At 36.6% G+C, this 26,808-nt stretch overlaps 1 protein-coding gene across 8 annotated transcripts in view; it reads right to left on the reverse strand.

Moving 5' to 3' along the window:
• Positions 1-17,475, reverse strand: part of ATRX (ATRX chromatin remodeler) — a 314,554-nt gene extending 297,079 nt beyond the window's left edge. For 2 of the 8 annotated variants that reach the window (XM_049643990.1, XM_049643987.1), the window contains exons 1-2: positions 17,230-17,475; positions 9,943-10,004 (exon numbers count right to left, since the gene is read on the reverse strand). In XM_049643990.1, coding sequence (XP_049499947.1) covers positions 9,943-9,998 — 56 coding nt within the window. In that variant the 5' untranslated portion in view covers positions 9,999-10,004; positions 17,230-17,475. Of the gene's footprint in view, positions 1-9,942; positions 10,005-16,509; positions 16,619-17,229 lie in introns of all 8 variants that reach the window. The other 6 variants (XM_049643994.1, XM_049643992.1, XM_049643989.1 and 3 more) reach the window with 5 other exon arrangements.
• Positions 17,476-26,808: the final 9,333 nt, after the last annotated feature.

The following is a 26,808-nucleotide window of genomic DNA, read 5'->3' on the forward strand; positions in this document are numbered from 1 at the left end:
AAATGAAATGAAATGAAATGAAATGAAATGAAATGAAATGAAATGAAATGAAATGAAACAATTTCAATTAAAGAGAATGATATCCCATGTTCATGGAGTAAAAGATTTAATACTGTTGAAAGCAATACTCCTCAAAATGATATACAGCTCAAATGTAATCTCTATTAATCTGCAACACACCCAAAAGATTCCACCAAAAAACTGCTAGAACTGATCCATGAATTTAGCCAAGTTGAAGGATATAAAATCAATGCACAGCAATCGGTTGCATTCCTATACACCAATAATGAAACAACAGAAAGAGAAATCAAGGAATCGATCCCATTTACAATTGCACCAAAAACCATAAAATACCTACGAATAAACCTAACCAAAGAGATGAAAAATCTATACACTGAAAACTATGAAAGAAATTGAAGCTGATGAAATTGATGAAAGAAATTGAAGACACAAAAAAATGGAACAATATTCCATGTTCCTAGGTTGGAAAAACAAATATTGTTAAAATGTTGATACTAGCCAAAGCAATCTACATATTCAATACAATCCCTATCAAAATAACACAGCATCTTCACAGAGCTAGAACAAACAATCTTAAAATTTGTATGAAACCAGAAAAGACCCTAAATAGCCAAAACAATCTTGAAAAAGAAAACCAAAGCTGGAAGAATCACAATCCTGGACTTCAAGTTGTATTACCAAGCTGTAATCATCAAGACAGTATGGTACTGGCATAAAAACAGACCTCAAATCAATGGAACAGAATAGAGAACCCCAAAATGGACCCACAAACATATGGCCAACTAATCTTTAACAAAGCAGGAAAGAATAGCAAATGGAATAAAGACAGTCTCTTCAGCAAGTGGTGGTGGGAAAACTGGACAGCGACATGCAGAAGAATGAACCTGGACCACTTTCTTACACCATACACAAAAATAAACTCAAAATGGATGAAAGACCTCAATGTAAGACAGGAAGCCATCAAAATCCTCGAGGAGAAAGCAGGAAAAGCCCCTTTGACCTTGGACACAGCAACTTCTCACTCAACACGTCTCTGGAGGCAAGGGAAACAAAAGCAAAAATGAACTATTGGGACCTCATCAAAATAAAAAGATTCTGCAGAGCGAAGGAAACAATAAGCAAAACTAAAAGGCAACCGACAGAATAGGAGAAGATATTTGCAAATGAAATATCAAATAAAGGGTTAGTAGCCAAAGTCTATAAAGAACTTATCAAACTCAACACCCAAAAAACAAATCATCCAGGGAAGAAATGGGCAAAAGACATTCTGAATAGACACTTCTCCTAAGAAGACATCCAGATGGTGAACAGACACATAAAACACTAAACATCACTCATCATCAGGGAAATACAAATCAAAACCACAATGAGATACCACCTCACACCTGTCAGAATGGTTAACATTAACAATTCAGGCAACAACAGATGTTGGCAAGAATGCAGAGAAAGAGGATCTCTTTTGCACTGCTGGTGGGAATATAAACTGGTGCAGCCACTCTGGAAGACAGTATGGAGGTTCCTCAAAAAGTTAAAAATAGAACTAACCTATGACCCAGCAACTGCACTCCTAGGTATTTATCCAAGTGTGCTGTTTCCAAGGGGCACATGCACCCCAATTTTTATAGCAGTGCTAATGACAATAGCCCAAGTATGGAAAGAGTCCACATATCCATCAACGGATGAATGGATAAAGAAGATGTGGTATACATATACAATGGAGTATTACTCAGCAATCAAAATGAATGAAATCTTGCCATTTATAGCTACGTGGATGGAACTAGAGGGTATCAGGCTAAACGAAATTAGTCAGAGAACAACAAATGCCATATGACTTCACTCATATGAGGAATTTAAGATACAAAACAGATAAACATAAAGGAAGCAAAAATAATATAAAAATAGTAGGGGGACAAAACATAAGAGGCTCTTAAATATAGAGAACAGAGGGTTGCTGGAGGAGTTGTGGGAGGAGGGATGGACTAAATGGGTTACAGGCATTAAGGAATCTACTCCTGAAATCATTGTTGCACTATATGCTAACTTGGATGGAAATTAAAAAATAAATTAATTAAAAAATAAAAATAAAAATAAAATAATTCTTATCAAAAAAAAAAACAAAACACAACAGCAGGGGCACCTGGGTGTCACAGTCTGTTGAGTGTCCAACTCTTGATTTAGGTTCAGGTCATGATCTCACAGTTCGTGGATTGAGCCCTGTGTCAGGCTCCATGCTGACAGCACAGAGCCTTCTTGGGATTCTTTCTCTCCCCCTCTTTCTCTCTTCTTCCCTCCCTCCCTCCCTCCATCCCTCCCTCCCTCTCTCTGCCCCTCCCCCTCTCAAAATAAACAAACTTCTAAAAAAAGCTGCAATGGCCACTACTTGCAAAAATCAAAAAGTCAATCCTAAATTTCAAATGGAAATTAAAGGGACCCCAAACAGCCAAACCAATCTTGAAAAAGGAGGACAAATTTGGGACATTCTCACATCCCAATTTCAAAACTTGCTACAAAGCTCAAGTAATCAAAACAGGTGGTACTGGCATAAGGATAGACATATAGACCAATGGAATAGAACAGAAAGCCCAGAAATAATCCATACATCCACAGTCAACTGACAGACAAGGGTGCCAAGACCACCAAATGGAGAAATAACAGTCTCTTCAACAAATTGTGCCAAGAAAACTAGATATCCACATTCAAAAGAATGAAGTTGGAACCTATCTTACACCATACACAAAAATTAATTCCAGGGGTGCCTGGCTGGCTCAGTTGGTGAAGCATGTGACTCTTGATCTTGGGGTTCAGAGTTTGAGCCCCACGTTGGGTGTAGAGATTACTTAAAAAAAATCTTTAAAACAATTAATTCAAACTGGATCAAAGACCTAAATATGAGCTAAAACTATACATTCTTAGAAGAAAAGATAAAAGATATCCCCCTTAGAAGGGGGATAAATCTTCATGACTTCAGATTTGGCAATAATTTCTTGGATGGCACTAAAATACTCATGAAACAAAAGAAAAAGCAGGTAACCTGGACTGCATCCAAACTGAAAACTTTCATGCACTACCAAAACAGTGAAAAGACAACCAAAGAATGGGAAAAATAATCACAAATCGTATATCTGATAAGGGGTTAATATCCAGAATTTTTTTTAACGTTTTATTTATTTTTGAGACAGTGAGAGACAGAGCATGAACAGGGGAGGGTCAGAGAGAGGGAGACACAGAATCTGAAACAGGCTCCAGGCTCTGAGCTGTCAGCACAGAGCCCGACGCAGGGCTCGAACTCACGGACCGAGAGATCATGACCTGAGCCGAAGTCGGCCGCTTAACCGACTGAGCCACCCAGGCACCCCAATATCCAGAATTTTTAAGATTCATACAACTAAACAAACAAAAAAAAAAACCAATTTAAAATTGGGCAAAAGATCAATAGACATTTTTCCAAAGAAGATATACAAATGGCCAATAAACACATGAAAAGAGACTTTACATCACTAGTCATCAGGGAAATGCAAATAAAAACTACAATGAGGTAACACTCCACAACTGTTAGTATGGCTATTATAAAGAAAAAACATAAAATACTGAAGTACAGGGTATATGCAGTGTTTAATCTTAATTTCAGGTGTACAACATGATTCAACAATTCTATACATTACTCAGTGCTTGCCATGGTTAAGTGTAGTCACCATCTGTCACCAAACAAGATTACTATCTTTTTTTTTAATTTTTTTTTTAACACTTATTTATTTTTGAGACAAAGAGAGACAGAGCATGAACACGGGAAGGGCAGAGAGAGAGGGAGACACAGAATCTGAAACAGGCTCCAGGCTCTGAGCAGTCAGCACAGAGCCTGACGCGGGGCTCAAACTCACGGACCATGAGATCATGACCTGAGCCGACGTCGGCCACTCAACCGACTGAGCCACCCAGGTGCCCCAAGATTACCATCTTATTGATGATATTCTCTATGCTGTACTTTGCATCTCCATGACTTATTTATTTTATAACTGGAAGTTTGTACCTCTTAATCTACTTCATTTTAGTTTCTTATTTGTCAACTAATTTTTTTTTAATTTCAGTATAGTTGACAGAGTCAACTAAATTTTTTAAATTAACTTAATTCTAAAATAAAATAAACTGTATGAACTCATTTTTCTAAAAGATAAAAGAGGGGTGCCTGGGTGCTAAATCTGTTAAGCATCCAACCCTTGGTTTCAGCTCAGGTATTGATCTCATGGCTTCATGGGTTTAAGCCCCACATGGGGCTCTGCACTGGCAATGCGGAGCCTGCTTGGGATTCTCTCTCTCTTCCTCTCTCTGCCCCTCCCCAACTTGTGCTGTCTCTGTCTCTCTCAAAATAAATAATTTTTTTTTAAAAAAAAGAAAGGGCAGGTAGCTTCTTTAAAAAATAATAATAAGGGCATCTGGGTGGCTCAGTCAGTTAACTGTCCAACTTAGGCTCAGGTCATGATCTCACAGGTTTGTTGCTTTGAGCCCCACAACAGGCTCCACACTGACAGTGAGGAGCCCGCTTGGGATTTTCTTTCTTTCTTTCTTTCTTTCTTTCTTTCTTTCTTTCTTTCTCTCTCCCTCTCCCTCTCTCTCTCCCCGTCTCCCCCACTTGTGCACACGCTCGCTCTCTCTCTCTCAAAATAAATAAATAAACTTAAAAAAAATTGTTACCCTTCTACAACACAAGTGGGAATGTAAAATAGTACGGCTACTCTGGAAAACAGTTTAGTGGTTCATCAAGAGATTAAAGCTAGAATTTCACTTCTAGGTACATATCCAAAAGAACTGAAAGTAGAGACTCAAATAGACATTTGTACATCAATGTTTACAGAAACATTATGCACAGTAGCCAAGATGAAAACAGGCCAAATGTCCATCAACAGATGAATGGATAAATTAAATGTGGTGCATATATGCATAGTGAATGGAATAGTATTCAGCCTTAAAAAGGGATGAAATTCTGACACATGCTACAAAATGGAAGAACCTTGAAGACATTATGCTATATAAAATAAGCTAAACACAAATACAATTCCACTTATATAGGAGTATCTAGAATAGTTAAGATCAGAGACAGAAAGTGAAATGGTAGTTACCAGGGACTTAGGGGAGAGGGGAATGGAAAGTTATTGTTTAATGGGTACAATGAAGTTTCAGTTTGAGATGATGGAAAAGTTCTGGAATTGGACAGAGGTAATGGTTGCATAATGATGCAGAACACTGGGAGATACAGGGATTCTTTTTGAGGTAAAGGAAACATCCCAAAATTAGATAGCAACAATGATGGTTGCACAACTTTGTAAATACATTTAATGTACTTAATGCCACTGAATTGTGCACTTTAAAGTGGTTAAAATGCTAAATTTTATATTAAGTGTATTTTATCGCAACAGAAAAGACATGAAAAAAAAAACAGAAAAGAACAATACAAATAACAAGGCTGGTAGCAGTAACATCTGTCCATTACCATTCTCCCTTCCAGCATATGAAAAATCTCTAAAATCTGTTTTGAAAGTTCATAGGTATACATGAATAAGCTATCTCCTTATATGCCAGATTTGTTGCCAGGAAAATATATTTCTGTGATTTATTAATTATTTTCTTGTCTTGTGTTATTTATTTTTAGTCTAAAAAGCACTTAAGGGCAGAATCTCAATTTTTCTGGTTTTATTACGCTCAGTATCAACAGCACCTACTTAGGCAAATAAACACTATTCAGAATCTGTATGAAAATGTCAAGCTTTCTAAAATATTTAAGAAACAATGGAGGACTAATAACATTCCAGTCTATTTTTTTAATATCAAGGTATAAATGCTCTAATGGAAATAAATTATAAATTTGTAATAAAGCAGCAATATGTGAATAAGGTCTGCGTTTTTTATTATGTGGTCTTTGAATAGTGGTCTCTATGTAATACTCTAATTAAAAATTAAATTGCAAAAAACGTCACCATTTTCATGTGGGCCAAAGTACTAAAACCTTCAAAAAACGTTTCAACTTACTTGACACACTGATACCTGCTTTATTAAACACAGTTCATTCCAACAACATATCACACCCCATCTTTATGCAAAGGCATTCTTCAAATGGAGACAAGAGGCAAAGAATGTGGCAAGAGCAAGAAAGTGAAGCAAAAAGTTTTATTCCTATTGTAAGGAGAAATAAGAAAAGAGTCTTCAGGTGAGAACTAGGGTTCTCTTTCCCTGCAGAAAAAAAAATACAATTTTAAGACATTTAGATTTTAGAGCCAGAAAACAGCACCTGTTTCCACAACTCATCCTTCAAACCAGGCAGGTAACCCTAGCTCCCTTCCAAAATAGTCAGGTAATTGCTTAGAATTCAGATGTCAGAGACAAATCATAATATGCTAATAAGTAGGTGGCAGTATTTAGGAACACAAGTTATTTAAATCTTTTTTTTTAATTTTTTTAATGTTTATTTATTTTTGAGAAAATACAGAGAGACAGAGTGCAAACTGGGGAAGGGGTAGAGAGAGCGAGACACAGAATCTGAAGCAGGCTTTAGGCTCTGAGCTGTCAGCACAGAGCCCAACGTGGCGCTCGAACCCATGAGCCATGAGATCATGACCTGAGCTGAAGTCGGACGCTTAACTGAACCACCCAGGCGCCCCTAAATCTTTTAATATCTATTGGAATGGGGAAGAAGAAGTTCCAAAAAGTCATCCTTTCCTGCCTTGAAATTCCATCTTTTATCAAAGTTAATTCTACCCCTGATTCAAGTAAAACCACTATGTTCATACACCATATGTGTCAGTAGCACTCAACTGTACTTAGCACATGCTACTATATTTTTAAGGGGAACGGGAGTTGGACATATATGCCTATATTCTCTTAAATATATTCCTTGTCTAAAGGACTGTTCTATCTTCTCAGTATGACCAATAATTGGCATAATTGAGTATAGACTCAAATATGTCACCCCATGCTCAAAATATTCAAAGTCTTCCCATGTTTATAAAGTACGAAACTCCTAAGCATAGCATTCAAAGCTCTCTGCAAGATAATTCACACGTGAATTTCCAATCTTAACACATCTCTTCCACTGAATTTTCTTTTACTTCTCTTATAATAAGCAACACATTCTGCTTCTAGTTCCTTGTTTAAAACTCAAAGTAATCTCTACTGAACTGTAAGCTCCTCAAAGGAGGAAACTGGTCTGGGTTTGTCTCTTTTTCCCATGTGGGAAAAAACAAACTGCCTTGTAATAAATGCTTATTAAAATGAAAATAATCTAGGGGTGCCTGGTTGGCTCAGTCGGTTAAGTGTCTGACTTCAGCTCAGGTCATGATCTCATGGTTCGTGAGTTCCATCCCGGCATCAGGCTCTGTGCTGACAGCTCAGAGCCTGGAGCATGCTTTGGATTCTGTGTCTCCCTCTCTCTCTACCCCTCCCTTGCTTGTATTCTGCACTCTGTCTCTCTCTCTCTAAAATAAACATTAAAAAAATTTTAATGAAAATAATCTGCTCAGAGATTCCTTAAAAGAGTGGTGATTGGTTAAGCATTAAAAAAAAAAAAAAAAAAAACCTGATGGGGCTCCTGGGTGGCTCAGTCGGTTAAGCGTCTGACTTAAGCTCAGGTCATGATCTCACAGCTCGTGGGTTCAAGCTCCACATTGGGCTGTGTGCTGACAGCTCAGAGCCTGGAGCCTGCTTCAGATTCTGTGTCTCCCTCTCTCTCTTCCCCTACCCTGCTCGTGCTCTCTTTCTCTCAAAAGTAAAATAAACATTAAAAATTTTTTAAAAACAACACCTGAAGTCATTTTACCCTCCAGTATCTTCCTGTCTCTAAAATGAGATATTCAGTAAGCTATGTCAGATGCACTATATATAGTCGGCCTTCGAAAGAAATATATTATTTCATATACTTAACAAGTAACAGGTGCAGTCACTTTAATATGAAACATTCACTCTTGATTCTCTGTTTAGCACTCAGAACACACAATGAAAATGCACAAATAGGGTGTTCTTTGGTTTTGAATTTTGGGGGTATATAAGGAAGGTGGAAAGGGGAAAAGAAAAAAACAGTAAGAGGTCAGCAAATTCTCCCCAACACTATAGAAATTAACCAAACCTAGCTTCAAATATCTAAATTAAATGGCAAGGAGTGATAATCTTAGTATTAAAAGAAAAAGCATTTTAGGGGTACCTGGGTGGCTCAATTGGTTAAGCATCTGACTCTTAATCTTGGTTCAGGTCATGATCTCACAGTTGGAGCCCCATATGGGGCTCTGCACTGACAGTGAGGAGCCTGCTTGGGATTCTCTCTCCCTTCTCTCTCTTTCCCTATCCCATTCACACACACTCTCTGTCTCTCAATAAATAAATAAACTTAAAAAAAATTAGAAAAAACATTTTAAAATATAGTAAGAGTAAAGATATCATGTGCTTCCTGATAAAATGTGCTGAGAAAGACACATGACTTCACAGTGTTTCTAGCAAAATACATGATCACAAGGAAATATCAGACAAACCCAAATTAACTGTTCCGTATTCTTCAAAAATACATAAGGGGATAAAAGCAAGGTACAGTGCTCCAGAGTAAAAAAGATTAAAGACACATGACAATGAAATGCAATGCATGTTCCAGAATTGGATGCAGGGCCAGAAAAAAAATAAACTTTTGTCTTTCACTATAAAGGACATTATGAAGCAACTGGCAAAACATGAATAAGGTCTGTAGAGTAGAAATACTACTGTATCAATGTTAATCTCTAATTTTGCTAACTATAATGAGGTTATAGAGAATATTCCTATTTGGGGGAAATACATATTGAAATATTCAGGGGTAAAGGAGCATCATGTCTGCAACTTAATCTCAAATGACTCAGAAAAATAACATAGAGAGAATGATAAAGCAGATGTAAAATATTACTATTTGATAAATCTGAGTGAAGGATCTATGAGAATCTATATACAATTTTTGCAAATTAAGTCTAAATCTATAATTTTTAACTTTTTATTTTGAAATATAGTAAAAAGATTATCCTCTGTCTCCTTGAAGGTAGATCTCCTGAGGTTACATTAAAAACATTTTAAAAATCATTCAAATATTACATGAGATCAGTGAGACAGTGACTAGAAAGTTGTTTTAAGTAAATGTCTTTGATCTCTGGATATTTTTAAAATATTATTTATAATAACACAAAAATATCTTTTATGGGAGTAGGACTAAGTTACTAGCCAAAATGTATATTAATACAGATTTTTTGAAGTATAATGTAAGTTTCATGGGGAGAAGGCGTTAGTCTTATTCACCTAAGCAGTACTTTAAACAGTTCTTGGCACATGGTAATAGTAATCAGTAATAATTAGTATTTGAGTAATTAGTATGTCCTAGACACTAACCTAAGTGCTTTGTGTCCACTAATTCATTAAATATTCACAGAGTCCAAGAAATATTTGTGAATGAATTAGTACTTCTTGCAGGATGACGATTACATTCAGTTCAGAAATCACGTTAACATCAGTTCCTAAAAATCACCAGGTTATGGAAAATTGTGCAATGAACACCACACGACTCATAGGGAAAATGGGGTTAGAAGCAAAACATTCACATGCCTGGGTGGCTCAGTCAGTTGGGCACCTGACTCTTGATTTCAGCTCCAGTAGGGATCTCAGAGTTCATGGGTTCGAGTCCGACATCGGGCTCATCCCTGACAGCCCAGAGCCTGCTTGGGATTCTCTCTCTCTCTCCCTCTCCCCCGTCCTCTGCATCTCTCTCAAAAAAAATAAACATTTTTTAAAAAGCACAACACTCAAAAAATTTCATCAATGACACATTTTTTAAAAGAAACCTGATTAAAATGATAGCACAATTTTACACAGTTTACACATTAAGTGATTAAGAAATATACAAATACAATAATAAATACAGCACTTTACCTTGAAAAAGACCTGAAGTTTGCTTGTGGAAGCACATCAGAAGGGCTGCAGCTCATGAATTACTGTGAAATGATGGAAGGAGGGTTATCTGAAATCGGATGGAAAACTGTAACAACAGATGTGGATGGGAGTGGCTCATAACACAAGGGGTGAACTAAGCTAGCCAACAGATGTTTGAGGTAAGAGGTATGTGCATGTATATGCATGTATTTAACACACTTCAGTTCAGCTGGGTATAGTTCACTTAGGGAAAATTCTTTCCATAAAGGACCAGATAGAAACTATTTTAGGCTTTGTGGACCATTAGGTCTTTGTTGCAACTATTCCACTCTGAGATTGTGGTACAAAAGTAGCCACAGAAAATATAAACAAATGGGCTTAAGTATGTTCCAAAAGAATTTTATTTACAAAAACAGGCCACTAGTTGGTGGTCATGATTTGCTGATCCCTGACCTTGCAGGCAAAATCCTGCATAAGAAAATAAAAATTTTGTCTTATGCTCAAATTGTTACCTGATTTATCAACCTTGTTGAGACATACACACATTTTCAAAACAAACATTATAGCAGAACTATATTTAGAATGCTATCAAATAAATCAAAATATGAATATAATTCAAATAAGCAAAATACCAAATACAGTATTACATGAATATAAATTATTTTTTTATTTTGGACTTTATAAATCAAGTATTACCCAAAAGTCAACTGAGCACTTTAAATGACCAAAATAAAGACAACTAAGGATAGATTTGAACAACCATAGTCAATCAAAATATGTGCATTACATTCTATATAATTGTTAAGGAAAGCGGAAAATACTTTGACAGCTCTTTTGAACTGAAATTATCAGGCTCATTTACAAGGGCACATGTGACTTTTCTAAGATCATCAAACCACAAAAGTTAACATACAAATTACACTAGAAGATGAATAAGTTTTGGACATGTAATATACAGCATGGTGACTAAAGGTAACTATACTGTATTATATAACTGAAAGTTGCTAGAGACTAGATCTTGAAAGTTCTCACCACAACAAAAAAAATGGTTATGTACGGTGAAGGTGTTAACTAACCTTATTTTGAGGTAAACATTTCAAAATATATACAATTATCAAAATATCACATTGTACACCTTAAACTACACAATGTTACATATTAATTATATCTCAATAAATCTGGGGAAAAACATACTAATTGCACAAAAGTTATACAATATTTGTCCAGGAATTGAGTTAAAAATTCTAAGTTTACCTGCTTCTAAATAGAAAACACTAACATATACAACAATCCTTTGCTCAAGCTGCTATATCTCACATCTGGAATCTCCCCTAGTATTCTTTGTCAAAACTATCCATCCTCCCATCCTCCAAGGGCCAGATTCAAATGCTTTCTCTATAAAGCCTTCCCTGGACCTCATCAGAAATATCTTCCTACTCTGAACTTAGTTTTTACCAAATGCAGCATTTATCACTTTATATCCTACTTCAAAACTATTTGTGTATATGTCTTATTTCCTCTGCTATATGGAAAATAAGACTAACCTTTTAACCAAACTTATCTCTCTGCCTGGGCAGCCCTTTTTCACAGACAACCCTTAATTTCTAACTCATCTTTAAGACTCACTACAAATACCATTTCCTCTGTAAATCCTAGATATCCCAAAAATGAGGCCTTCCTTCATTTCTTATACTCAGTAAAACCAATATACCCCCACTTTAGCACTGTTTTATACCTATTTACTTGATATCTCCCTCATTAGATTAAGAATTCCTTAAGGAGGTGGGAATTTTGTCTTACTAACTTTTGCATACCCTAGCACAGTGCCTGGCCCCTAGTTGATACTCAAGTATTTGATCTACTAAGAAAGCATTCTCTCAAAATATGGAATATAAGATATAAACATGTGAACACCACTGCCATAACAATAATTTCTTAAACAAATATTGTATAGAACAGTTACCAAGAAAGCTGGACTACAGATACCAAGAATGGCTACTTCAAGCCAAAGCTGAAAGACAAAGTCTCAAGAGACATGATCTGAAAACAGTGGCTACAGCACCCAATTCACAGAACCTTTTCTCAGGGCAAAAAGCACAATTGGCCAAAACTAATAAAGGTCTTTTCAAAAGTATCATCCCCAATTATAAAAGGGCAGAAATATAATACACTGGATATAATAATCTTTCAAAATAGAACATGTCCTGGGCAACAATAATCACTGACAAACTTCTCAGCAAAAAGTGTTTCCTTTCCAATGTTCCAACAAATATATGTACATGACACCATTACAGATTTTATTATCAACAAAACACCTGTATCCTAACATGTAAGTTCTAAGGCAAAAAAAGATATGCATACATGGTAAAGAAACTTCCCTTCATCACTACCCTTCTTATCTCCCAAAGTAAGATAAGAAAAAAAAATGACTGACATTCACATAAGCAGGAACATTTTTTTGTTTCTTTTTAAACTCTACGCTCAATGTGGGGCTCAAACTCACAATCCCGAGATCAAGAGTCTCATGCTCGGGGCACCTGGGTGGCTCAGTCGGTTAAGCGTCTGACTTCGGCTCAGGTCATGATCTCGCAGTTGGCGAGTTTGGGCCCCACGCCACGGCGGGCTCTGTGCTGACAGCTCAGAGCCTGGAGCCTGCTTTGGATTCTCTGTCTCCCTCTCTCTCTGCCCCTCGCCCACTCACACTGACTGACTGTCCCTCTCTTTCTCTCTCTCTCTCTCTCTCCCTCTCCCCCCCCCAAAAATAAAAATAAACACTAAAAAAAAAAAAAGAGTCTCATCATGCTCTACCAATTGAGCCAGCCAGGTGCCCCTTTTTTTTTTTTAATAACCTTATAGAACATCTAGTACAGGTTCATTTTACAAATGACAAAACACAAGCCTAGAAAGTATAAATTTTTCCAAGGTCCTATAATCAGTTAGGCAAAAAGATCTATACTTAGAAAACCCAGATTTGGCTCAGAGTTCAGTTTTCATTCCTAACACTAGTAGTTCTCAAACTTTTAATTTTAGGACCTGTATAGAGTCTCAACAGTTATAAATTAACAAAGACCACACCTATCTTTAGTTTATTGCCTTTTAAGAACCAATGTTCTAACCATGTTACTTCCTCCAGAACAACTACAGGCTTTATCAATATTTATTAAACTTATTCCCATTTTACAGATGGAAAAATGGAGGATAAATAGCTTGCATGTTAGCTATTAAGCAAATCATAAGACAAACATTAGCATACAGGTACAGAGAAATCCTACCTAGATGCTCCTTTTACTGTCCTATTATATCCAACATTCCTAAAAGAAGATCTAAACATCATTTTCAATTGGCTTAAACTGTTTGAACAGCGTTTGCCAAAGCTCAGGAAAACACTCCAGGTCTGGAGGAAAGGACTTCATGTAAATCCAAGAACTGTCTGATACAATCCATAAATGTATTCAGACTCCAAAAGTGAAACAGACACATAAATACACACACTTTCTTGCAGAAAATTGTTTCACACACCTGTATCTATATAAAAATTTCTTTAAGTACTACATTTATCTTATCTCTAGAAATACAATATACAACTGAAAGCTGATGGCCAACTATACCAAGGGTTGCCAGTAATGAGAACTGGCACGATCAAAATTAAAGTCACAAATGTCTTTCTTTTCATCCCAATCAGCAACATAACCAAACAACTGGTATTTAAATGCTTTCAAAACCTTTTATAAAATGTGCATGTACTCCCTCTCCACAGCCTGGCTTAACACTTTCCACTTGGTGGGAATGCAAATATTTCACAGATAACATTTTTCAAAAATTAAGTTAGTATGCAATTCATTGTGAATTACTGTCCTAAAAGATACTTCCTATGACATTTTCCCAGCATCTCTCCATTTCAACAACTTCTGCTTTTTAAAATTTAAGACCATGGAGGGGTGGGGGGGGCGGGGGGCTCAGGTGGTTGAGTATCCAACTCTTGATTTTGGCTCAGGTCATGATCTCACAGTTCGTGAGATCAAGCCCCACTGTCAGTGCTGAGCCTACTTGGGATTCTCTCTCTCTGCCCTTCCCTTGCTCGCTCACATTCTCTCTCAAAATAAACAAATATTTAAAAATTAATTATTTTTTAAAAAATAGAATTTAAGACCATGGTGTGCTTGGCTGGCTCAGCTGTGGAGCACACGACTCTTGATCCTGGGTTCAAGCCCCACTCTAGGCATAGAGCTTACTTAAAAACAAATAAATAAACTAAAAAATAAAATGAAATAAAACTTAAGACTAATAATGTTATACTGCTGTCAACTTTTCAAGTAATCAGCTGCCATAAGGATTAGAATGACAAGTTCCATCAAATCTCTAAGACCTTTATCCAAAAATAAATTTCATCTGTCAATCAGAAGCTGATCTTTCATAATGACAATATTTCAAGAAACAAACCGATCTCATTTAAAATAAAATACATAACAAAAAGCCCTTTAAAAACAATAACAAAACCTTTAAGGACTGAGACACTGATTTTTCAGTGTATGATTCAGGTCATCAGTTTATTTTTGTTCCTTCTTGCCTTTCAGCTATTTTTTTCACCACAGAATCATAGATAACATCTTTTTTTTATAAACACTAGTAAAAATTAGAACTAATCTTTGTTCCTACTTTAAGTGCTCAACAAAAGTTCTAATAAAGGAAAAATCTGTGGAGGGGCACCTGGGTTACTCCATCGGTTAAGCATCCAACTCTTGATTTCAGCTCAGGTCATGATCTCGCAGTTCAAGAGTTCTAGCGCAGCCTGCATCAGGCTCCACTGTCAGTGTGGAGCCTGCTTGGGATTCTCTCTCTACCTCTCTCTGTGCTCCTCCCCCATCTCTCTCAAAATAAATAATCTTTAAAAAGAAGAGAAAATCTAATTTGGATGTAAATTTTTTAAAAAATAAAAGAAAAAAGAAAAATCTGGAACTATTACGTAAAATAAAACTAACAATTATGTATAAAATTGCTCATATTATTTCTATCTCACATTAGAAGAGAATCAAGAGTGATTCAGTATTGTGGGTTAAACTGAATCAAGCACTACCTGTCCGATTATCCTTTGACTATGATTATGACTTGGGATGAATGACACTTCAGCCTGAGACAGTTCTCAACACCCACTTAGAGCTCTTTCACAGTAAATAATCAGAAAGCATCATACATTTTTATATTAACATTAATGTATGTGGTTCTTTACAAGGGGTTTTCTTTTACAAGGGACTCTCCTGGAATTCAATGTTTCAGTTATTCTCACTATCTCATCTGTACATAAAAGGCAAAATACTATTAACAGCTACAAACTTAAAGACCTACGACAAATGACCACAACAGCAGCTAAAATGAACTTCTTCCACTGTAATACTTGGGCTAAATTAAAACGATCATAATCACATTAGACATGGCAGGTCAAGGGGGCATTAATGCTTTGTGGTTAAGAACGTAAGTTCTGGAGTCAAAACTAGGTTCAATTCTAGCTCCACCAATTACAAGCTGTACATCTTTAGTCAAGTTCTTTGATCTCCCTATGCCTCAGTTTCCTACTCTTCTGTAAAATGAGGAACACCAAGTACCTATCCCATAGGGTTGTTTTGAGAATTAAGATTATACAGATGAAGATAAACAATAAGCACTCAATTTTAGTTACAATTATTACTCTTACCACCAAGATCTACAAAAATTCAAGACAAGAGAAAAAAATTGACCCTGGCATAAAATGAATGAAGTCTCCTTTTATGAGACTTTCAGTAAAATACAGAGATTATATTTAATTACAAGGTATACCCTTCCTATATATGAACATGAGCACCTAATAACCAGCCAATAAGTTGTATTGGGTACCTCTTATGTACCCAATACCCTATAAATAAAGGTTTACTGTAGTTGGACCAATTAACACAAATTCAGAAACAGGTTAAAATCTTTACACAGCTAGGGATCTGATAAGAACTAAAGTGTATTTTTTTTCTCAAGGGAAGGAAAACATATTCTATCTACTGTGTGTTAATGTACAAAAATAGACAATATCACAGGCTCATTCCCAAATTCTACATGCTAGGTAAAGTGCTCTAAAAATGTATACCATCATAATACTCAAAGGCACATTTTGCCAATTACCAATGCAATTCTGATCCATGCCCCCTGTAGTTTATTTTGCCACTAGGCACCAAGAATATATTTAAGAACAGAAAAATTACTTAATTCACGAGGAATGAAAAGTCAGATGTCAAACAGCCTGCAAAGCAAGCCAGCCACCTGTGTAAAAGTGGTATACATGTCATATTAACAACCCATATTTTTAGACACTATCAAGAGGCAAATCAGAAGCACAAGAGAAAAACAAGCTCAAACTAATAAACATGCTTGATTGTTAAAAGGAGCCTGCCAGGCACAGTTTCCCTTGGAATAAATCTTACTTCCCATCGACCCACATTAACCTACTCCCCATTCCTCACGGAATAAATTTTTAAAACGTAGGGTCTAATTACTTTTGCTCGAAATTTGCCCAGAAAGTGGAGAAACATTTGAGGTCTGCCTTACCACTCATTAAAGCCGGACTTCACAAAAAGTATACTGAGGTCCTCTGGAAGCAAAACCCTGCGTTAGTATCCTCTTGCCTAGAGATAAATCCAAGGATACCCTTCAGGATCTGGAGTAGAGAAGGAATGTAAAAACCTAGCAAGACCCACCCGTTCACCCCCACAAAAAAGAGCTTGTCCCCAGGGGCTGCAGAAAAAAAAATTCCGCAAAGCCAGGGTATTTCCCGTATCCTGCTATCCAAACGCCACTAAGTCCTCCCAGAATCTCACATCCTCCCGCCCGCTCGCCCCTCCCCCTCTTCCCACTCCCCCCTCCTCCCAACCCCTCTCCTTCCCCACGCAGTTTCCAGGCCCAAAGATTAGGAAGATCGACCGGGATACCAAAACCGCCTCCGACTTAGGGGGGTCTCAATTCCACAGGCACCAAAAAACAAACTAGACGAGCCAACTAAGCTTCACCGGTTAGGGGTGGTTGAAGGAAGCGCTCAACACGCCAGGCCGCGCCCCCCCATCCCCACCCCCACCCCCACCCCCACCCCCATTCCGGTTAGAAGCTACTGCCGAAACTCCGAAAACCTCCTCACCTAAAGAGAAAACAAGGTCTCTTTCCGCTAAGCGACATAAAGGCCTAACACACCAAGCTAAAGCATTCCCAAACACCCTGCTCAGAAGGCGCATAGGCCCAGACCGCTAGGACCCGTGAGACGGGGTTGTATTTTACCTCATGGACTCAGCAGTCATGTTTTCGCTTCAACGCCTTGTAGCTTCAACGACCGTAGGGCGCCGCTTTGCGCTCTCCGGCGCCGGGTTACGACAGAAATGTAATGGACTCTTAGTCGTCACTATAGCTGGTGCTGGATCCTCCCCACAGCTCAGAGGCCGGTACCACTGCCCCCGCCGCAGGAGCCGCGGAAACAAAGCGACGCCGCCGCCGCCGCCATTTTGTTGGGCCGAGGCTCAGGCAGAAGAATTGGCGCGTCCTCCCTCTTCCTCTTTCCGTCTCCCATTGGCTACTCCCTCCGCAGCTCAAAATCTTATTGGCCACAGAAATTCACCTTCTTTGGGGGCCTGTTGCTAAGGCGGTCTACGTCATTTGATCCACTCCACCTTCTCATAGGGGTTCCAATTCAGTCCTAAGGACCTGAAAGCGCTAGTGACGTATTTTGACTTTATTCTGAAAATGCTTTTTGATCCATCCTCTTTTCTTTCATATATTGACAAAACAATAACAACTTACATTTATTGAGAGTTTACTATATACCAGCACTATACTAATCCTTTATTCGAGTTATCTCATGCAATCCTTATTCTTTTTGAGGCAGACAGACGCTTGTTAACTACATTCTCCAGATGAGGAAACCAAAACACAGTCTCACACTAGTGGAGCCAAAATTCAGACCAGACACCACACTCTTAACCTCTAAACTATATGACCATCCTATATATTTTCTTTCCCATATTCCAGGTTATGTTCAAGTTCTTTACTTTCCTACATGTTTTTTATATATTAATAAGCCTGCCAGCATACTTACAACTATATACACAAGACGAACTTGAGATCTGCATACAATTCGTTCGATATTGAATAAACTGTAAACTGCCATACAGACAGACACACACACACACCGACCATTCTCCGAGTCTGATGTGATGTTTAACTCACCAACCAATCAAGGTCTATTTCCTCCTCATCACAGAGGTTTGGCTGGGTAATCGCTAAAACCCTTTCCAGACTTCATGTTCTGTAATTTAATTGTCCACTGGTAATCTCTGCAAGTCACATATCAGTTCTCTGAAATTGAATAGTTTCTAATTTGATTTCCAAATTTATTCTGACATACATGTTTTATTTCATTTTATTTGCTTTTCTTGAAATTTGCAAGTGCTCCTTTTGTATTTGGGTGAAAGAGTTGCTGCTTTCTTCCGCAATTGGAAATAGTGAGCCTGTTTTAAATGGAACGCTTTGATAACTTGATAAGCACAGCAAATTTTTAACTAAGAAAAGTTTGGGTGAACCTGGCTGGCTCAGTCAGAAGAGTATGCACCTCTTGATCTCGGGGGTCATGAGTTCAAGCCCAATGTTGGGTGTAGAGATTACTTAAAAGAAAAAAGAGAGAAGTTTATATATATTTCAAGTCATCTTTTAAATATTCAAGGACTATTGCCAACTGTAGAAACCAGCCTTCCATATCTGGTCTACTAATTTTCTTCTTGTCTTCCGTAATGATAAACATCACTTAAACATACAATTTACAGAAGTTATATTTTCCTCCTGGATAAATGCAGTTAATTTGAAAGGAGATACAAGACAGCACACAATTTTTAAAAAATATTTATTTTTGAGAGACACAGCGTGAGTGAGGGAGGAGCAGGGAGGGAGGGAGACACAGAATCCGAAGCAGGCTTTGGGCTCTGAGCTGTCAGCACGAGCCAGACACAGGACTCAAACTCACAAACACTAAGATCATAACCTGAGCTGAAGTCCGTCACTCAACCAACTGAGCCACCCAGGTGCCCCACACAACTTTTAACCTAGTTCTTGGTGATAAGACTTCTTAACACTAAGCATTTTAACATGACATATTCCACAAACAGAGAAGCATCTTAATAACAAAATTATAATAACAGAAATTTTTAAATATATAACTCACTGTATTCATGAATCATAAGAAAGAGCATTCCTCTATTATTAAAAGATGACTAACAAAGTTTCACTGATATATTATAGTTGTATCACTGTTTTGTATCACTGTCAATAGCTGATTTTCAATGAGTTTCCTTCTACCATATTTTAGAATAAATTCACTCATTCAAATATCACATTTTTCATCAAATTGCCACAGAAATCAACATAGAACCTTTCCTTGGTGTGGTACCTGGCTGGCTCAGTCAGTAGAGCCTGCAACTCTTGATCTCAGGGTTGTGGAACTGAGCCCCACATCGGGTGTAAAGATTACTTAAAAATAAAATCTTAAAAAAAAAAAAAACCCTTCCTTGAACTCAACCATAAATGTGTAATTTGTGAATTTTCTTGAAAGACAAGGTATATTACCTTTAAGAGAGCAAGTTGGATAAGAAAATAGAGACTCTAATAATTTTTAATAAACACCATCACAAATTCTATTTTATGTCAAAATCAAAATGCTTTGGCAATATCAATTAAATTTTTAAATACATATATCCTTTAATCCAGAAATTTAACTTCTGGAATTTGACCAACAGATATACTCTACATGGGAAAAATGAGATATCCACAAAACTATTCACTGCAGCATTGTTTGTAACATCAAAACTTTGAAAATGACATTGATAGTCCTCAATGGGGAACTAGTTAAATGAATTATGTCATCCATGCAACAGAATACCAAATAGCTCCTTAAAATAAAAAAATGTCAAAAATCAGTTGTGTTTCTACGCACTAAAAATAACCAATCTAAAAAGTAAAGTAATAAAGCAATCACATTTACTATGGCATCAAAAAGGATAAAATACTTAGAAATAAACTTAACCAAGTAGATGAAAGACTTGTACACTGAAATCTATGACACATTGCTAACAGAAATCAGAGAAAATACAAATGAATGGAAAGATATCTCATTCCCATGTATTTCTGGAAAACTTAATGTTTTTAAAATGTTTCTACTAGCCAAAGGGACCTACAGATTCTTTAAATTCTCTGTCAAAATCCCAATGTCATTCTTTGAAGAATTAGACAAAAAAATCCAAAAAGTCACAAGAAAGCTCAAGGGACCCTGAATAACCAACACAATCTTGAAAAAGAGAAGCAAAGTTGCAGAACACACATTTCATGATTTGAAAACATACTACAAACCAGCAGTATTCAAGATAGTGTGGTACTGGCATAAAAGATAGATAAATAGATGATAGATAGATAGATTCCAATATAACAGGACAAAAGGGCCCAGAAATAAACGCTTTCACATAAGGTCAAATGATTTTCAACAAGGTTGCCAAGACTACACAATGGGGAAAGGATAGTCTCTCCAAAAACTGGTGCTGGGAAAATTGGAAATCCACTTTCAAAACAGTGAAGTTGGACTTTTAACTCACAGCATATACAAAAATTACCTAAAATGGATTCAAGACCTAAACCTATACAATTCCTACAAGAAAACATAGGGGAGAAACACTTTAGGACATTGGATTTGGCAATAGTTTCTTGGATGTGACACCAAAAGCATAAGCAACAAAAGTAAAATAGACAAATGAGACCATATCAAACTTGAAAATTTCTGCACATCAAAGAAGACTATAAACAGAGTGAAAAGGCAACCTATGGGGTAAGAGAAAATATTTACAAATTATATTTGATAAGGGGTTAATATCCAGAATATGTAAGGAACTTCTATGACTCAACAACAACAACAAATAACTTCATTAAAAAATGGGCAAAGTCAGTGACCACTCACAATGTGAATGCAACACATCAGTAAAGTACTGGGGTGCCTGGGTGGCTCAGCAGGTTAAGTCAACTTCAGCACAGGTCATGATCTCACAGTTTGTGAGTTCGAGCCCCACATCAGACTCCACACTGACAGTGTGGAGCCTGCTTGGGATTCTCTCTCTATCTCTCTCTCTCTGCCCCTCCCCCACTTGAGCTTTCTCTCGCTCTCAAAAATAAATTTTTAAAAAGTATTACCTTGAGTTAAAGAAATTTAGCATTTACATTGAATATTTTTTAAATCTCATTTTTTAAAATGTTTATTTTTTTATTCTGAGAGAGTGAGAAAGTGTGCAAGAGTAAGTGGGGGAGGGGCAGAGAGAGGGGAAGAGAGAAAATCCCAAGCAGGCTTCTCACTGTCAGCACGGAGCCTGACTCCGGGTTCCATCTCACAAAATGTGAGATCATGTCCTGAGCTGAAATCAAGAGTTGGACCATTCAACCAAGGGAACCACCCAGGTGCCCCTAAAATCTCATTTTAAAGAAAAGGTGCTATTAGGGCAAAAAAATGTTGGATGATACATCCAAAGGTATGAAGACTAGATATCTTCAGGTGATATGTCTGAGTGATTTTTTTCCTGTTTTCTATTTTTCCATTTTCTCCAAATTTCCTACAATGACAATATACTATAAAGTTGATGTGAGAAAGTTAAATAATTTTAATTGTTGTAAGCAACAACAGAACTATCAATTTTCTGCCAGCAAATATGAATTCAAGTAACAATTATGCCAACATAAACCTTAGCTCAGTATTGTTTTAAAAAGTGCTTTCTCTGGGGCACCAGTGAGTCGGTTAAGCATGCGACTCTTGACTTTGGCTCAAGTCATGATCTCATGGTCCGTGAGTTCAAGCCCTGCATCGGGCTCATTGTTGACAGCCTGGAGCCTGCTTGGATTTCTCTCTCTCCCTCTCTCTCCGCCTGCTGATTCCCCCCCCCCCCACTCACACTCTATCTCTCTCTCTCAAAATAAATAAACATTTAAAAATTTTTAATAAAAAAAGTACTCTCCCTCAATTCCAATCCTGTGGTTAAGCTTTCTGAGCTTTCTACCTTAAAACCTTAGTAGTGTGTTTTTCATAAATGCCCTTTATCAAATTGAGAAAGTTCCCTTCTGTAACTAGTTTTCAGCGTGTTTTTATCATATGGGTATTGAATTTTGTCAAACGCTTTTTCTGCATTTTCCTTCATTCTATTAATATGGTATATTACATTGATTTAGTTTTGTATCACCATTGCATTTCTGGGATAAATCCCATTTGGTCATAGTGTATAATCCTTTTAATATGCTGCTGCATTTGATTTGATAGTATTTTGTTAAGGAGCTTTGCATCTATATTTATAAAGAGTATTGTACTTATCTGTAGTTTTCTTTTTTTGTGGTATCTTTCTCTGTGTTATCACAGTGATGGTGGCCTCATAGAATGAGTTAGGAAGTGTTTCCTCCTCTTCTAATTTTTGGAAAATTTTGACAGGGATGGGTGATAATTCTTTATTAAATGTTTGTAGAATTCACCAGTGAAACCATGTGGTCTGGAGCATTTTTTGGAAGGTTTTGGATTACTGACTCAATCTTACTTTTTATAGGTGTGTTCAAATTTTCTATTTCTTTTTGAGGCTTCTTTGGTAGTGTGTCAAATTTTTTCAGAAATTTGTCCATTTCATTTAGATTATGTAATTATATGGCATACAATTATTCATAATATCCATTTTAATCCTTTTTTTGATCTGATATTAGTAGTAATATACTGTTTCATTTCTAATTTTAGCAATTTAACTCTTCTCTCTTACTTTCTCAGTATAAACCTTTGTCAATTATGTTGATCTTTTAAAAAAAAACATTTGAATTTGTTAATTTTCTCTATTGTTTTTCTATTCTCTATTTTGTGTGTCTTCATTCTAATCTAATCTTTAGTATTCTGATAGATTTTGTTATAATTTATTCTTCTATATATTTTCTATATCTAGATTATTCTATACCTATATATACCTATTTCTTATTTTCTAGTTACTTAAGTTATAAAATTAGATTATTAATTTAAGATATTTCTTCTTTTTAATTTAGACATTTACAGATATAATTTTCCCTCTGAGCAATACTTTCACTAATTCCCATGTTTCTGTATTTTCTATTTTTGTTTTCATTCATCTCAAATTATTTTCTAAATACCCTTGTGATTTCTTCTTTGACCCGTTGATTAAGAGTATGCTGTTTAATTTCCTCATACTTATGAATTTTCCAAATTTCCTTCTGTTACTGAATTCTATTTTTTTCTCATTGTAGTCAGAGGAGATATTGTTTAGTGGAGTGTTCTCTGTAAGTCCATCACTCCAGTTGGTTTATAGTGTTGTTCAAGCCCTCTATTTCCTTAATGATCTTCTTTCTTGTTTTATCAATTATTAAAAGTGGAGTACTGAAATTTCCAACTATTATTGTAGAACTGTCTGTTTCTTCCTTCAATTCTATCAGTATATGTTTATAATTATTATATTCTCTTCAGGGATTGACACTTTATCAATAAATAAGGTCCTTTTTGTCACTTGTAACAATTTTTTAAAGATCATTTATTTCAAGAGGGAGAGAGAGAGAGAAGGAGGGAGAGAGAGGGAGGGAGGGAGGGAGAGAGAGAGAGAGAGAGAGAGAGAGAGAGAGAGAATCCCAAGCAGGCTCTGTGCTGTCAGCACTGACCCCAATGTGGGGCTCAATCTCACAAACTGTGAGATCATGACCTGAGCCGAAACCGAGTCGGATGCTTAACCAACTGAGCCACCCAGGCCCCCCTAAAACAATGATTCTATACAGCTCCATCCTTCCCCTTTTATGTTGTTATCATCAACTAATATCTTTATGCATTGTGTTCTCATTAACATAAATTTATAATTATTGATTTATGCATATTCTCTTTAATCATATGGGATAATAAAGAGGAATCATTAACCAAAAATGCAGTAATACTGGCTTTTACATTTACCTGTGTAGTTACATTTACTAGTGATCTTAATTTCCTCATATGGTTTTGAGTTACTGTCTAGTGTACTTTAATTTTGACCCAAAGATCTTCTAATGTTTATTTATTTTTGAGAGAGAGAGAGAGAGAGAGAGAGTGCGAAAGAAGAGGGGCAGAGAGAAAGAGGGAGACACAGAATCCAAAGCAGACTCCAGGCTCTGTGGGCACAGAGCACAACACGGGGCTCGAACTCACGAACAGTGAGATCATGACTTGAGCCAAAGTCGAACCTGAGCCAGCCAGGCACCCTGACCTGAAGATCTTTTGATCTACTAGAAGCAAGTTCTCTCAGCTTTTGTTTTATCTGGGAATGTCTTAATTTTTCCCTCATATCTGAAGAATTGTTTTGCCAATTCTAGAATTCATGGTTAATATATTTTTTCAGTACTTTAAATGTCATCCCACTGCTTTTTGACCTCCTTTGTTTCTAATGAAAAATTGGCTGTTAATCTTATTGACAAATCATTTTTCTCTTGGCACTTTCAAGTTTCTCTATCTGTCTGCCTGTCTTGGTATGGATCTTTTTGAGTTTATTTTACTTGGAGTTTGGTGAGCTTCTTAGATGTGTAGATTCATGTCTTCCATCAAATTTGGGACATTTTCAGCCATTATGTGTTCATATATTCTTTCTGCCTTTTCTCTCTCTCTTTTTTCTTCTGCCAGAACTCTCGTTATGTTAATTGTCTTCTTCTATTTTTCTTTCTGCTTCTGCAACTGGATGATTATAATTGACTTATCTTCCTGATTACTATTTCTTTCTTCTGCTTGTTTAAATGTGTTTTTGAAGTAGTAAATTTTTTTCATTACTGTATCTTTCCACTCAAGAATTTCCATTTGGTTCTTTTTGTGATATCTATTTCTTTATTTTTTCCACCAAGACTAATATCTTTTATTTTTCCAGCTTTATTGAGATGTAATTGACATATAATGTTGTATACAAGTAAGATATACATGATTTGATACACGTTGTGAAACGTTTACCATAATAAGGCTAGTTAACACATCCTTCACCTCACATAATTACCATTTTGTTGTTATGATCCATCTCTTTATTGATATTCTATGGTGAGACATTGCTCACCTGATTTTCTTGAGTTCTTCGAACATGGTTTCCTTTAGCTCTTTAAACATATTTTAAATACCTGGTTTAAAGTCTTTTTTCTAGTAAGTATAATATCTAGGCTTCCTGAAGCATAATTTCTGCCAATTTCTTTTTTTCCATGTGAATGGGCCATACTTTCTTATTTTTTAATGTCTCATTTTTTTACTGAAAAATGGACATTTTGAATATAGTAATGTGGTATCTCTGGAAACCAGGTTCTTTTCCTCTCCCAGGGTTTGTTGTTGTTCATTGTAGGTTGTAGTTCTTGCTTAGTGAGGTTTCTAAACTACTTTTGTATAAGTAGTGTGTGCTGATTGTTGCCACTGGAGCATGCTTTTAAACTGTTTTTATAAAGACTGAATTCTTTGTCATGTGTGGATCCTGAAGTCTGTTTCACTAGCTTAGTGGTCATTTAATGATTTGTGAGTTGATTTCCTTAAACATATGGAGGCAAAAGAAAAGAAGAGAAAAGAAAAGAAAAGAAAAAAGAACTCTCTTGATCTTTGCAGATTGGATTTGTGTTGGTGCAGTCCTTCAACACTTAGCCAGTGTGCTTACAACTCTGCCTTAGCTTTCAATTCCTGCTCACAATGAGCATAAAGATCAGCCAAGGGTGAAAGCTCAGAGAATTCCTAAGTCTTTTCTGAGTATGCATTCTGTTTTTGGTATATAAAATTTTTATTTCTCAAAGTGTCTTCTCAGATTTTCCTCCCAGACTTTTGGTGCAGTTGTTTGTCACAACTGCCATGTTTTTCCTCAGGCAGCATTGGCTTCTTCATTTGTCTTTCAGTATTTTCAAGGAACACCCTGTTCATAACTGCTTTTCTGCCCTGAAAGACTTCTGAGTTAGGCAAAATTGAGGCAAGCCCCTTGTGTCATTCCTTCCAGGAACACACAAACAGGTCAAAATAGACAAACACAATATTTGGGGAACAAAATCTGTTCTGCTCTCTCTGGGACCAGCTACCTACACTGGGAACACAGGGTGAATTCAAGACTCTGACACACCAGAGTGGGGAAATCAGGCAAGGCTAAAATAGCACAAAGCTCTCCTACTATGCTTAAGTTGACTTTTCTTGATTCAGCATTCACTTGGTTGCTTTTTTTTTTTTACATTTTTTAATGTTTATTTATTTAATTTTTTAAATGTTTATCTTTGAAGGAGAAAGTGACAGTGTGAGTGAGGGAGGGGCAGAGAAAGAGGGAGACACAGAATCCGAAGCAGGCTCCAGGCTCTGAGCTGTCAGCACAGGGCCTGATGAGGGGCTCAAACCCACGAACTGTAAGATCATGACCTGAGCTGAAGTCGGACACTCAAATGACTGAGCCACCCAGGAGCCCCTCACTTGGTTGCTTTAAACCTTGACTATTTCCAGAGTTCTGACAACAGTGATACTGACAGTTTTGCTCATTTTTTTCATTGTTTCTACAGAGGGATGGGCCCTTTAAACTGTTTACTTTGCCATCTTCTGTCTTGGTTATTTTTGGCCCTTCACATTTGCATATAAAATTTAAAATCAGCATTTCAATCTTCACACACTAAAAAATCTGCCACAATTTTTACTGGAATTGATGTGAAAATTGAGAGCATTATAACACTGAATTTTGAAATGTATGAATAGGGCATATCCTTTATTTAGGTGTTAATTTCTGTCAATGTTTTGTGGTTTTCAGTGTATGTTTTGCCTATCTTTTATTACATTTATTCCTAATACTATCTTTAAAAAAA

The sequence above is a fragment of the Panthera uncia genome, chromosome X (genome assembly GCF_023721935.1).
Source record: "Panthera uncia isolate 11264 chromosome X, Puncia_PCG_1.0, whole genome shotgun sequence".
NCBI classification, from domain to species: domain Eukaryota; kingdom Metazoa; phylum Chordata; class Mammalia; order Carnivora; family Felidae; genus Panthera; species Panthera uncia.